Raw genomic sequence first — 13,857 nt, forward strand, 5'->3', positions numbered from 1 at the left:
GTGCTCAACCTGCCCGCCCACCTCACCGTCCGCCTCGCCAGCCCCTTCCAGCCCCTCGAGACCCCCACCTTCCGCCCCCGCCCCTGACTCCGATGGTCATCCCTCCACCACTGTCTAAAAGTAATCATCACTCCCCGACGCGAATGTATACCCCCGGAACAGGGCCTTGTCCACTTTCCCCTCCATCGGCTCCTCTGTGTCCAGCCCCTGCTCCGCCGCGCTCACCTTCCCTCTGTACGGCGCCCGTAGTTCCCGACAGCTCAGCCTGCCCCACGGAAAGTCCCTCAGAAACGGGTGCGCCTTGACTTGCACCACCCCATGCCAGCCAAGCCGCTGCTCCGGCTTGCGCTGCAGCAGCTGGTTAATGAAGTCCGCGCTTTCGACGGACCACCCCTCGGGTATTTCACCGAGGGCGATGGCGACCTGGTGGCTCAGGATTTTGTCCCGGATCTCCTTGCGGCTGCCACCGGTGTAGGGCCGCCTGCCGAACATCAGTTCGAAAGCGATCACCCCAAGTGCGAACATGTCAGAAGCCAGTCCCTGCTCGTGCGAGCAGATGGCTTCCGGCGACATGTACCCGGGGGTGCCGCTCGAGTCCAGCCGGTCCCTGCCCTGGACCACGCTGATGCCCAGGTCGGTCAGCTTCAGGAAGTGGTCTCTGGTGACCACGATGTTTTCAGGCTTGATGTCTCGATGGATCACCTTGCAGCTGTGCAGGTACTCGACCGCCAGAACCAGATTCGCCATGAAGAACCGGCTGTGTTCCTCACTGAACCTGCCCCGCTGGAGCATGTGCGCCCGCAAGTCTCCGCCCGATTCGTATTCCAGGATCAGGTACAGATTCCGTGCCGTCTGGAAGGCCTGCACCATGTTGACGAGAAAGGGGTGCCTCAATTCCTCAAGAAGGAGGCGTTCATTAAGAACGCTCTGCACGGACTCCTTCTTGAGCACCTTCAGCTTCGACATCTCCTTCATGGCGAACAGTCTGCCCAGCCCATCCGACACCAGCCAGACCTTGCCGAAAGCACCCTTGCCCAGCACATTCAACTTCTGAAAGCCCTTGACCGGGCGCAGCAGGGTGGTGGTACCGCCCCGCACTTCCAGGCGAGAACGAGCCCTGGGCTGCGAGTAGGAGAGCCGGTCGCCTGTGCGGGAGGGGGCTCTGCGGTCCTGCTGGCCAGAGACTGCTTGCGGACAGTCTTCTTTGAACTCATTTTGGCTTTCATCAATAACGACTGATTACCAACCGGTTTAAATTCATGGAAGAGGAGGAGCGCATCTGCTGCTACCTCGAGCCCCTCCTGACCGAGCAGCCGCCCCCGCCAGCCCGAGTCCACCGACTTCTGCCAGCTCATGCTCGCCCACACTCTTCGCCTTGCCGCAGACTTCGAGAACCTGGCGGCCAGGACTGCCGGCAGCCCTTCTTAGGGGACTGAAAAAGACTGGACTGCGCAGGAAATGAACTTCAGGGCCGCCCAGGCCGAGGAGTAGCTGCACTTCGCGAGGGAGGAGCTGACCAGCTGCAGTGCAAGGAAGTGCTGGGCGACGTGGTGAGCATAGTTGTCACCCAGCAGCTGGCTTAAGAATTGCATCATCACAAGCGCGAGAACTAAAGGCTGCGTTCCGAGCCTAGCCTGCACCCACACTTCGCGAACACGAACTCTTCCCAGTCCAGCAGCCTCAACCACAACAGTTTCAGCTCATCGATCAACGAGGACGAGGAGCACAGAAAGAGCTCGATCCACCGCGAGATCAGGACAGTCATGGCCGTCCGCAGTGTCAACCACCGTCGCATCAGGGACTGGGAAAAGCAGTTCCAGGCCAGGACTGGCCGCCTTCCCGCCGAAGGCGAAAAGGAAGAAATTCGGGACTATTTGGTGTTGCAGGAACTGTACCGGTCTACGATCACCGTGCTGCAGCGGATGCGCCCCGAGGACCACAGTGCTGAAACCACGGGGCGCCTCTTGAAAGAGGACCTGCAGAGGTCGGCTGGCAAGGAGAATTACTCGGGCAGACACCCAGACGAGTCAAGGGTCAAGGGGCGGATGACCAGTCCCCTGGAATTGTAGCTCAGCAGGGCCAAGACCGATCGGCTGCAGATGGAGGATGAGCTGGCGATGCTCCGTCACTAGCGGGTTGAGCTCGTGCAGATGCTCAGCCAGGAGCGCAACTAAAGAAAGAAGATTGCCAAGGAGCTGGACCAGTGCAGGGGCAGGATTCAGGTCTACTGCCAGATCGACCACTCTCTTGAAGGGCGGTCTGCGCTAATTGCAGAAGACGCAGAGACCGTCAGGGTCGAGACCAGCCGGCTTTCAAAGCGGTTTGAAGTGGACGGGTGCTTGGGCGAGGACGTTGAGCAAGCATTAGCTGGACTGGCCAGGCAGGTCTCCGAGGGCTTCAACGTGAGTCTCATCTCAGCAAGCACATCCTCCCCGCACTAGGTCCTGCAATCCAGAGCTGTCCAGCAGTTCATCGACGAAATTACGGGACACTGTCCAGCCTGTCCTAAAATTGAAGGGGCCATGCTGCTAGTAAAGGAAAAGGCCTACGACCTGCTGGAGGGCAGGTCGGTGCAGATCCGGAAGGAGGCAGCCAGCCAGTTGCCAGGGGCTGTCTGGCACGAGGTCCGCAGGGGCTGCGATCTGGCCAGCTTTATTGACGCAGGGCTATCTAAAATCGGTCCTGCTACAGAGGGACACCTCTTCGTCCTGCTGTCAGTAACTCAACAAGGCTAGCCCTGTCTTTCAAGCAAAGTGACTCTGGCAGTGCTCAACCCTTCGGACCTGGGCCTGTTCACGGAGTCGGCTGCTGCCTCGCTGCTGCTCAAGGACCCCGTCGGAGGCAACTGCAAGACGGTGGTGCTTCACCAGCTCCATTCAAGCGAACTCTAATTGGCCTTAGACTGCCTGGCGCTAGGCCAGAAGTACCGGCAAGTGATGAACCGGCCCAGAGTTAACTAAGACTGCAGGAGCGAAGCAGTGAGCCGGCTGAGCGTCTAGAACGAGAGTCTGAGGAAGTTGCTCAGGCGCAGGGATTCGGGGGCAGCCAGTCACGGCAGCATCAAGAAGGAGAGAGTCAGTCCCTTCCGGGCCAAGTGATTTCGATCATCTCAAGCGTTCAGGACTTGCTCCAAGGCGGCGTCCCCCTCCTCTTTGGACAGCTTGCACTCCTCCTTGAGCGGAAGGCGGGGTGGGTCTTAGGGCAGGCCGCTGATGGTCACCACTTCCTTGTTGACCACTTCGATGAACAGTTCTTCGTACATCTCGAAAAACCGGTGAAAGGTGTCCATCCAGAAGGCGCTGAAGCGCTTGGCCGTGTCCAGACTGAAGACGTGAACCGAGCTGGGCGGGTGGAAGAGCGAGTGCCTTACGACCAACTCGTTGAAGTAGCTGTAGGCCTCTTCGCGCGTGAGGCGGTCCTGGACCGACCGGATGAACACCTCGACTCCGATCTCAAAGATACTGCTGAGCTCCTGGAAGGTGGCCTGCTCCTCCTCGGCGAATTGTAGGAGAGTGGTAAGAAACTGCTGCCAGATGGCCTCTTTTTGTTGAGTGCGGACCTTGGGAAAGGCGGGGTAGAGCGCAGCCAGGAGAGCGCCCCTGCTGGTGGTGCCCCTAAGTTCGGCGTAGGTGCTTTCGGTCAGGATCTTCTTGCCGAAGAACCGGGCGGACAGTTTCTCAGTCATGAATGAAAGATGATGGTCATGCGGGCAGGGAGGGCAGCCGGCGGCGGGCCAGGCGGAAGACCGGGCCCCTGCGGACGGGGGAAGGTCCATGCGGCGGGGCGGCACCCCCCACGAACTGGAAGAGTAGGCGGTCTATATCGCTCTAGGTCAGGTCCTCGCCGCAGCCCTCTTCCATTCTAAAATCAAGGGAGGGCGACTGAGTTTATATCGCCAATTAATGAGGCCGGACCCGAGTCGCTTCCTCCTGCTCATCAAGCCGGAATGCTTTGAGCTGGCCCAGGCAGAGACCCTCGAGAAGGCCATCCAGCACTACTCCCAGGAGTTTGGGGTGTTCGAGGAGATGGCGATGGGCCCCGACGAGCTGGAGCACAAGCTGCGCAACTACTTCCACGCGGAAGAGTTCTACCTGCCCTCGCTCGCGCAGATCGACTGGCTGGCCCGCTATATCCAGCAAGAGGAGCCCGGACTGCTCGAGCTTTATCACAACTACTACTTAATCGGCGGGCCCGCTCCCGTCGTCTGCCGCAAGGACCTTTTCGACAAGGTCAGCGATCTGCTCAAGCGCGACAACCTCTCCTGCTCCACCGCTGTCAGCCGCCAGCCCGAACCCTGCAGCAATATCCTTCCCCGCGTCGACCTGCCCACCCTGCGTGAAGCCCTCTCCTTCATCGAAGAGCTGCCTCCCGTGGACACCGGCCCGCGCGAGATCGGGACCACAGGGGCTCGGACCTACTTTTCGGTGCGAGTGCACAGGCTGGAGCTTCTGCTGGTGGAAACCCGGTTCGACAGCCCCGAGGAGATGCTGCGGCTCGTGCATTCGCAGCGCACTCTTCAGTCACTGCAGTCGGGGCTGGTCCTGCCGCTCTACTACTACGACCTAGAAAAAATAGATTTTTTGGTCCTGGGACTGGCCTACCAGCCGGCCGAGTGCGCGGGGCTGGACTCTCTCCGCAGCCCCGACCTAGCCGCACCCGCCCTCGACCAGCTCAGAGCCCTGGTCCAGCACCTCCACCAACACCGCCACTTCAACCTCCGCATCCCCTTGGACCAGGTCCTCTGGACAGGCGGCTCCATCAAGGTGCTCGGGCTGGACGTGAACTAGCACTCTAGCTACCTGCCCCTGCTGCAGCTGTACCACGCGACCGGACATGAGACGGGCGCCTGGCCAGAGGACGGGCAGCGCGCCTGCGACCCGGGAAGAACGACCTTCTGGAGCTGTGCAGGGCATGCGTGGCTGTGGGCTCGGGGATGCACATTAGTTAGTATGAGTTCGTGCGGATGCTGCGGCGGGGGCAACTGCCGGTGCAGGGAGCGGACCCCCTGGCCGACTTCCTCCGCAGCACTCTGCCGGCACTCTGACCTGATGAATCATAGACTAGCAATTATTATGGACAGGCGCAGAACCAAGCTAAAGAGCACTGCCATGATCGCCAAGGACTCTGCCCACCAGCTGGCCCACCTCGAGGAGAACGACCACGAGTCCGAGGAGTACGCCCCTGCCTACAAGGACCTCCTCAACGAGCCCATCTACCTCTTCAACATCGATGAGCTCGGCAAGGCCAACCCCGGCGCGTACCTCTTCTTGCGCGTGCTGAAGGCCTGGGGGCTGATGGCCGTGCTGCTGGCGGGTTTGGCGGCTATCCAAGCCATTCTTAATTTCCAGGACACGGGGCTAAAGCCCATCTACGATACCCTGCCTGGCTCGACCATCTACAGCTATTTCGGACGCATGTCCTTGGGCAACAATGACGCGATCAGCCGGGAATCCATGGACGTGCAGGTTTTTGGGGCATTGACTATGGCACTGTTGGTGCTGCTGGTCACCGGATACTCACGACTTACCTGCGTGCTCTACCGCGGGGAGGAACTGGACCTAACGCAGTACGCGTTGCGGCTGAGCATGCCTCCGGGAGTACGTGACACGCAGCGAGTGCCCGAGCTGTTCAGAGAGGCGTATCTAAAGGGCTGCGTGGCAGAGGTGACCCAGATCCTGAACCTACCAGTCCACGAACTGACCGAAATCTCGAGGTTGCGGCGAGAGATCCCATTGGCGGAGAACAAGGAGGAGCTGGTAATGTAGCGCGGCAGAATCATTGACAGCCTCAAGAAAAGCCTTCGCGAGATCGATGTCCTTGACTGTTACGTCATCCTCGAGACCAAGACCACCAAGGCCTCCATCCTCGCAGAGTTTGGGCTTTGTGCCAAGCGTGACCGTGAACTCGAGCTGCACCAGGGCTACTCCATCGAGCCCGATGTGCCTGCCCCCGAAGACATCATCTGGGACAACCTGTCCACCTCCCGTGCTCATGTCCTGCTGGGCCTAGTGCTACTGGCCTTGGTCCTCGCAGCTTCTTTGATCCTGCTGCCGGGACTGATCGGCCTGGGCTACTACCTGTTCGCCTCGGAGACGGCCTGCCCCGCCTCAACGCCCTCGCTGGATGAGGTGCTGGCGGACAGCACGTACCTCGCATGCTACTGCAAGGCAGCCCTGCCCGGCTACGACGTCAGCGAGGGCAAGATCTGCATCCGGATCTATCCGCAAGTCATCCCGGAATTCTACCCGGCGCTGGTGATGGCGGCGCTGGTCTGGCTGTTCAACTGGGCGGACAGCCTGCTGCTCAGGCTGGCGGGACTGGCCATGCACCTGCACCGCAAGACCTCGCTCTCTCTGCTGTTCTGGCTGGGCGGGACCTTGCTCGGCCTGCTCAACTCGCTGGTGATCCCCTTGCTCTGTTTCAGTAGCATCGAGGGCTTCGTACCCCTCAAGCGGCTGACTGTACTGCCTCTGACGGGGCTGGACCTGGACCGCCTGACGTTCTACCCCGACTTCACCCGAGAATTTCACTACTACTTCTCGCTCTACCTGCTGTGCTTCATGGCCTTTGAGACTGCCAACCTTGTGCTCAGGCCCCTCTTCGACTGGCTGCTCAGGATGGCCACACGAGGCGTTGGGCGAGGCGAGATCAAGCGCCAGTTGTTCAGCCAAGACCTCGCTGTGCTCATGGCCTAGGTCACCACCCTGATCTGCGTGACCCTGGCCGGCGGGCTGACCATGCCGGTCCTCTACGGCGGACTGTTTTTGAACATACTGGTACGGTTCTGGGTGGCAAAGTATTCCCTGATGCACCTGACAGCACAGCTGCCCCTCTACAGCAGGGCCGCGGTGCTCGCGGCGGCCAAGCTGCCCCAGCTCGCCCTGCTGGCCATCCTGCCCCTGCAGGGCTGGATGCTCACCGCCTTCTTCCCCGCCTCTTACCTCTAACTCTATTCTTTCATCGTTTTTGATGAGCCAGCCGAGGTCCGCAGGTTTTTCGGGCTGTCCGTATGGCCGATCCTGTGGGCCGGGGCCGCGCTGCTGGTGGTCGCTGAGAGTTTGGTTCTCTGGGGGTTGCAGGAGTGCTGCCAGAGGGAGGATGTCAGCGGTGGGCAGATTATGGCTGTGGAGGCGAGTTTTTCCTCGCTTGCAAAAAGCTCCCGTCGGATTTGTTCCTACGAAATGTTTAAAAACCCATTTTTCGCTTTGCCCGGATTTATCGCGCAGCAATATTTACGGTGACTTTAAAAAATCTATTAAAAAAATATTGAAATTAAAGTTTTAATATTCACCATTTTTCTAGGACCAACAGGCTCGACTCCCGCTTTTCCTGAGTGAGTACGGCCCTTTAATCACGATTAAATATTTTTCCCTCGACTTCAAACTTAAATAATTAAACCAAAAAATCCTCTCTTAAAAAGCCGCGGGAGGAAGGACATCAAATAGGCATTCAAACGGCCCCCGGAACAGGCCCAGCGAGGCACAAGGGCCGCCTTGAGAGAGGATCGTATTAAATCGTAGATTACTACAGATTAATAACAATTGAAATGTTGAATATCCAAGGGTTGAAGAGCGTGTTCATCGGAGGAGGCAACATGGCTGCCGCCATCCTCGGCGGGCTCATCAAGGGAGGGGCCTGTCCTGACCACCTCACTGTCGTCGACCCCTCCTCCGCTCAGCTTTCCAAGCTCAAAGAGACTCTTGGAGTTAGGACTGCAACCCGGGCCTAACACTTGCACCCGGGGACCATGGAGCAGGCCCACGTCTTGGTCATGGCCGTCAAACCCCAGGTCTTCCGGGAAATCGCTGTAGAACTGAGTTCCGTGCCATGCTTCAACAAACCTCTGTTGCTCTCGGTGGCGGCAGGTATCCGGACCGAAGACATCCAGGGCTGGAGTGGTAACCCTCGGGTCGTCCGGACGATTCCCAACACCCCTTCGTTGGTCAACAAGGGCATGACCGGGATGTTTGCTGCGCGGACGACTAGCGAGTCCGACCGCAGGGTGGCGGAGTTGGTGGTGGGCGCCACTGGCAAGTTCAGCTGGGTGCATGAAGAGGAGCTGATTGACGTGGTGACGGCAGTGTCGGGCAGCGGGCCCGCCTACTTCTTCAAGTTCATCGAGGCCATGACCAAGGCTGGCATCCAGCATGGGCTTGAGGAAAAAGTGGCGCAGGACCTGGCCATCGAATGCGCCTTTGGTTCTGCCGCCCTGATAAAGGAGACCGGCGATTCTCCTGCGGACCTGCGCGTCCGGGTCACTTCTAAGGGCGGCACCACCCACGAGGCCCTTTAAGTCTTTAAACAGAAGAACCTCGACGACATTGTCGAGAACGCAGTGGGGGCCGCGGTCAGACGTGGCCAGGCCATGAGCAAGGAGTTTGGGGCGAGCCAGGGCCTCCCGTGAAAATAAATAGTTGATGAACTCTTGGCACAGTCCGCCTGCCCGCGGCAGGGCGGGACGGTGAGGGTTGTTGATAATGTACAATATTCCTGAGGCCCGTTACAGCCACTCCCGGGAGTTCGAGATCCTGGGCAGCAACGGGCTCAAGATCATGCACGGCGAGGACCTGAGTCCAGTCCTGACCAGCCTACGGTGACCGCAAGCGTCTGCAGCAGCTGCAGCAGGAGGACTGGATCCGCCAGCAGATCGAGGAGAAGCAGGCCACTCAAGAGCTCAAAGCCGCCGAGAAGTCGCTCTACGACCAGCAGAACATCCGGACCGCAGAAATGCGACAGGCGCTCGACCGGGAGAAGGCGGAGCGATTGACAACGGTCACACGGGCTACAAAGGAGGCCAACGTTCAGCAGCTGGACGAAAAGCTGGACCGGGACCGTCTGTTCCGGTACGAGGAGGACGAGGCGCGGCAGGCGCACGTGGCCTACGTGACGGGGCACGACTTCTACACCGAGAACACGGCCACCTGCCAGAGCATGCTGGGCCACCACAGGGTGATCCCGTACCACTGGAAGGGCATGAACGACGAGCAGCGGAAGGCCATCCTGCTCGAGCAGGAGCGGCAGCGGCAGGAGAAGAAGGCGGAGGCCGAGTTGGAGAAGGAGAAGGAGCGCCTGTACGCGCAGCAGGAGAAGTTCCTGCGGAAGCAGCAGCTGCTGGCCGACAAGAGTAAGAACCGGGGCGGGTCGGACCTGCGGCGGGGGATGGACGAATATAACCGGCACAAGGCGGAGGAGATGAAGCGGAAGATCCCGCACGCCTACGAGGAGATGCAGACCTTCAAGAACGAATGATCGGGATGTCATTTGCGGAGGATGCACTCCAGCCCCGGCACCTCTGCCGGCACGCACTTCTTGAAGTCCCCGGTCTTGTCCTTGAAGTTGTTGCTGTACTGCGACAGGTAGTTGCCCGCGTACGACATGCTCGACAGCACCTTCGGGTCCGGCCGCATCGAGTCCGCCTTCGAGCTGTCCCACTTGTGGAAGTTTTCTCGGTAGGCAGTCGTCTTCGGCATGTCGAACGACGACACCGGCGACAGGTTCGGCTGCTTGCCGAAGTTCGGCGAGGGCGAGAAGTCCTTGGGCCCGAAGTCGTGCTTGTAGAGGGAGTCCTTGGCCAGTGAGAGTCCATCGATCGTGGAGGGGATCCGGAGGGGCTTGCACAGTTCAGCGGGAGAGGCCATCCACTTCGGGAAGTTGTGCTTGTAGTGGCTCATGCCGATCATCGGTTTCTCCTCGATCACCTGCTCGGGCTTGAAAGGAGTCACCGGCTGAGAGGTTCTGCCTGGGTATTCCGCCTTGTACTACGAGTCGACGGGCTGGTGCATGTCGCTAGCGTAGGCCGGCCACTTATTGAAGTTGTAGAGCGGGCCCTCCTTGACGCGGCCCTTGGGCAGGTAGTCGCTGCCGTACACCGAGCTGTTCGGCATCGGGCTCATCATATCCAGCTTGTTGACCATCGGCTCCTTCTTGCAGCACAGCTTGCCGATCTCCTTGAAATAGCCCATGTTCTTTTCCACCAGGTAGGACCGCAGTTTCTCAGCAGCACTCGGCTGCTGGTCCGGCTCGGGAGGGGCTGCGAATTCGATCTTTTTTTCGGACTGCACGTGCCGCAGGGAAGGCGCCTGCTCCTCCGCGGGGGCGGGGGTGGCCGCGGGCACGTGGGGGTGGTAGGCGTGGCGGGGGTTGGCGCAGCGGCGGGTGTACCTCTTTTTGCACTCCTGGTAGAGAGGAACGGCGGACGAAGATCCTTTCATTATATCGGGCGGGTCTGGAAATCACTGGCCATCCTCCGGGTTCATCGGCTCTTCCACCCCGGTGAAGGCAGGCAAATCGTCCCTTTTTTCGGTGGGTTCGGGCTCCTTCGCAGACTGCCCGCCTGCGCCCCCACCGAATGCGAACTGCGAGACAATCAGCAGTATTCCGAACACCATGAAAAAGACGCCGGCGACTATCTGGCACCACTGCCGGCCCAGGATCATGATCCCCAGGGTGATTGACGCGACCGCACGGCCCAGGTTGAGCCCCATCAGCCGGAAGCGGGCCACGATGGGCCCCACGTCGAACTGCCCCGCCGCGAGCAGCGCCGCGAAGAAACTGGTCAGCCCGCTACAAGAAGTAGAGCGAGAGAAAGGTGTAGTTGTAGCTGAAGCCGTAGTTGGCCATGACGACGGAGTTGATGAGAGTGAAGATGCAGAGCAGCACGGCCATCACCTTGCACAGGATGTCGAGCACCTTGTCTGCCCCCACCGACTGCCCCCCCGACTGCCCCTCGCCCGGCTGATTTCCCGATTCCTCCATTAATTAAATGCTGCCGGCATTACAGAGAAAGCCGAATTCGCTCATGCCCGCTACTTGATGAACGCCACCCAGGTGATCAAGTGCCGCACGCCCTTGTGGATGGCCCGGTGCAGCTCGCTCCAGAAGGCCTCGCTGCTCTTCTCCCCCCGCGAGTGCCGCAGCCAGCTCTCCCGCCATTCCTACAGGCTGAAGTCCGGGATGACCTTCATCACGCGGGCGGTCAGTTCCTGCTCCGAGTTCTTGCGGTATGCGTTCAGCCGGGAGTTGTCCTGCATCCTGGGCTGGGCGGCCGGCTCGCGGCCGATGGGCACCGAGTAGATACCGCTCTCCTCGGCAATCGACCTGCTCTTGCCCGGATAGTCCTGAGGCCTGTGGTTCGTCTTGGAATAGTAGTATTCGTCCTCCGTCCTGCAAAACTGGCTGTGCTTGCTGTGCCGCACGCTAGAAAACTCTTACAGCCGGTGCCGGCTGTAGGCCGTCTCCCGGAGATGTTTCTGCTCGTGCTCTGCTAGCTCGATGTGCTAGCGGTCGGCAGCCTGCCTCTCTCCCGACATCTACACCCTGACGGTGTAGTCTTCAGGCCTTTGCTCCTCGCGGATGACGAGTCCATCGACCTGTCTTCGTCCGGCCTAGACCACCTCAACCCCACCAGCACCCTGCCTGACCTTGGCCCCGCAGTCCGCACAGACGTACTGGTCAGTCCTCACCGCCCGGCTGTACATGCCATCACCCCTTTCCTTGTGTTCGCAGACATTCCCCTCACAGACGGAAATCTACTCCGCCTCCTCTACCTTTTTGGTATAGTAGAAGGCTGGCCCTTGCTGCAGCTCCTGGAAGGCTTGGTTGTAGTCCCGCGGAGGGCGATACCTCACCTGTCGGGTGTAGTCGACCGGCTCATCCGCCCTCGCCGGCCGGTGGTACTTGACCTTCGCGTCATCCAGCTTGGGAATGTCAGGCTCTTTTTCGGGTTCCGGCTGAGGCACCTCATCTTCCTCCTCGTAAACCTGCTTTAGCAAGGTGTACCGCTCATACTTGTCGAACTTCTGATCGAAGGTGTGATGCTTGTAGGGGCAGTTGTCCAGGTCATGCCCGTGATCGTAAACGTCCAGTTCGGAGCCGCCCACCCTGCCCGGAAAGACACTCAGCCTGCTCTGGCGGATGCTGTTGGTCTTGGAGTACGCCAGCGCGTGGGTCGGTGCCTCTTTTTTGGGAGGCTGCCGAACTCCAGGCTTTCGGATGGAATAGTGCTTGAACAATCCTTAGTCCTCCCTGTCCGGGGCCTCCTTCCTGGGCTCGTAGAGCATCCCGATCAGCCTTTCATCAACTCTCCTGTCAAATCGGACCTCCTCTGTCTCGGCGCGTTTGCTGTCCTTCAAACGGTAAGTCTTGGCAGGGATGACGCACTCCTGTTCGATCGAAGTGTCCTGCCGGATCGGAGGGTTCTCCTTTTCGGGTTTGTCAGGGCGAAGTAAATGGTCAGGGTTCTAAACTTGCTTTTAGGGCTCGTCCGCGGCGATCAGGTCGAGCATCTTGTTGCGCCGGATGTTCTTGGCAGGGTCAGGACCGGCTAATCTATAGATCTTCCCTCCAACACCAAGGTCTAGGGGCTTCCCTAACTGGATTTCGACAGGCTGCCCCTGATCCTCCTGCTTGGCAGGCAGATCCTTCGGCCTTTCTGGCGAGTGAACCTCCCTCGCGATGGTTTCGGATGAATGGATGGTCGGCTTGTAGGGGTTATCTTCCTCGACCGCGTTCTGCTCTTTAAGCACTTTCGAGATGATAACGCTTGGCTATTCTTAATCCCGGGATGGTTTGAAATGGCCGTGACCGTTAGCTGCCGGGATTTGGTACCGCTCGGCTGGAATCACCTGCGGTGACTCTTCAGGTTTGGTGTGGCTGTCTTGTTTACCTTTCGGTTGATGGCTTGGCTGCTAGTCACGATGCTGCTTTCCACTTGACTGCTGCGGCACTCGATGCAGTTACCTGAAATTTGGCTTGTAGTCCTCTCTAGACTTGCTGCGAAGGGTCATACTTTCCTGCTGGAAGCGTATCGACTCTGTCAGGGGAGTTTGGGCTGCGTTGTCGATTAGCTCGATGCCTTTGTCTTGCCCACCTGGACTGCGAGAGCCTGAGGCAGGAATTTGAAGCTGCGGATAAGGGCGAGAAAAAAAATCAGGCTACTCGGGTTTGGCCGCGATGGTCATGCCCTCCTTCTGGTAGGCGACTGGCTGCCCCGCGTCCTCGTGGTCCTAGAAATCTGTGGCATGACAGGGCTGGCTGCAGAATGGAACAGCAGAGGGAGGAGCGTTGTGGGTGTCCATGTGGCGGTGTATTTCATGGCAGGAGACCATGGCATGGCAGTTCATGCACCTGACGAGGCTGCTGGGGACGACGTTGAGGGGCTGGGCGACGCGAGAGTCCTGGAAGAGGAGGTTCTCGCCTTTCATCTAACTCATGATTTGATAATGCAGGCGAGGGTCAGTGCGATGGAGCTCATCATTTTCAGGAGCAGAACTGAGTTTCATCCTCCCTCGCATATTAATTTTGTTGAAGTCACCCCGCGCCCGCCGCTTTCTTCAGCCGCTCGTACACCATCTCCCGGTACAGCGACAGCTTGCCGCTCTCTTCTTCGCTGAACTCCTCGCCGTCTGAGAAGTGGTCCACCAGAGTCGCCAGTTTCACGTCCGCGTAGGTCAGCCGCCCTAGGATCGTCTTGGCAGAGGCCTGGAGCCCCGCCACCTGCCGCAGCCGCTAGCTGGCCAGCTCGCCTTTCCTGAAGGCCTGCCTGCACATCTCGTAGAAATGCAGTACCTCGACCTCCTCCTTGTGCGATTTGCCCAAAAAATGTTACAGGTCGGCTCGGCTCTGCGACAGGTGCCTCACGATCGGCAGCTCTTCGACTAGTTTGACCTCTCTGGTCGCAAGGGCCGGCAGCACCGCGAACAAGAAGGGCGTGGCCAGTTCGGTCTCGCGGAAGGCCTGTTGCGAGGGCAGGTCCTTGACGGTAAGCCTGGGGAAGAGCAGCCGGGCGAGTACACGCAGGGCATTGTGGCTGGGGTTGCCTGCTTGCAGGTACAAAGTGCCTTCCATTTATGAAATGCA

General features: G+C 59.5%; 1 protein-coding gene across 1 annotated transcript; it reads right to left on the reverse strand.

The window, feature by feature from the left end:
• Positions 1 to 114: 114 nt before the first annotated feature.
• LOC127594496 (cAMP-dependent protein kinase catalytic subunit alpha-like) lies at positions 115 to 1,765 on the reverse strand. Its single transcript, XM_052056358.1, has 3 exons — positions 1,645 to 1,765; positions 1,290 to 1,520; positions 115 to 1,235 (listed from the first exon to the last, which is right to left on the reverse strand). Exons 1-3 carry the CDS (start codon positions 1,763 to 1,765, stop codon positions 115 to 117), a joined length of 1,473 nt encoding a protein of 490 aa, XP_051912318.1.
• Between the last annotated feature and the right edge of the window lie 12,092 nt (positions 1,766 to 13,857).

The sequence above is a fragment of the Hippocampus zosterae genome, unplaced genomic scaffold, assembly GCF_025434085.1.
Source record: "Hippocampus zosterae strain Florida unplaced genomic scaffold, ASM2543408v3 HiC_scaffold_165, whole genome shotgun sequence".
In the NCBI taxonomy this organism is placed as follows: domain Eukaryota; kingdom Metazoa; phylum Chordata; class Actinopteri; order Syngnathiformes; family Syngnathidae; genus Hippocampus; species Hippocampus zosterae.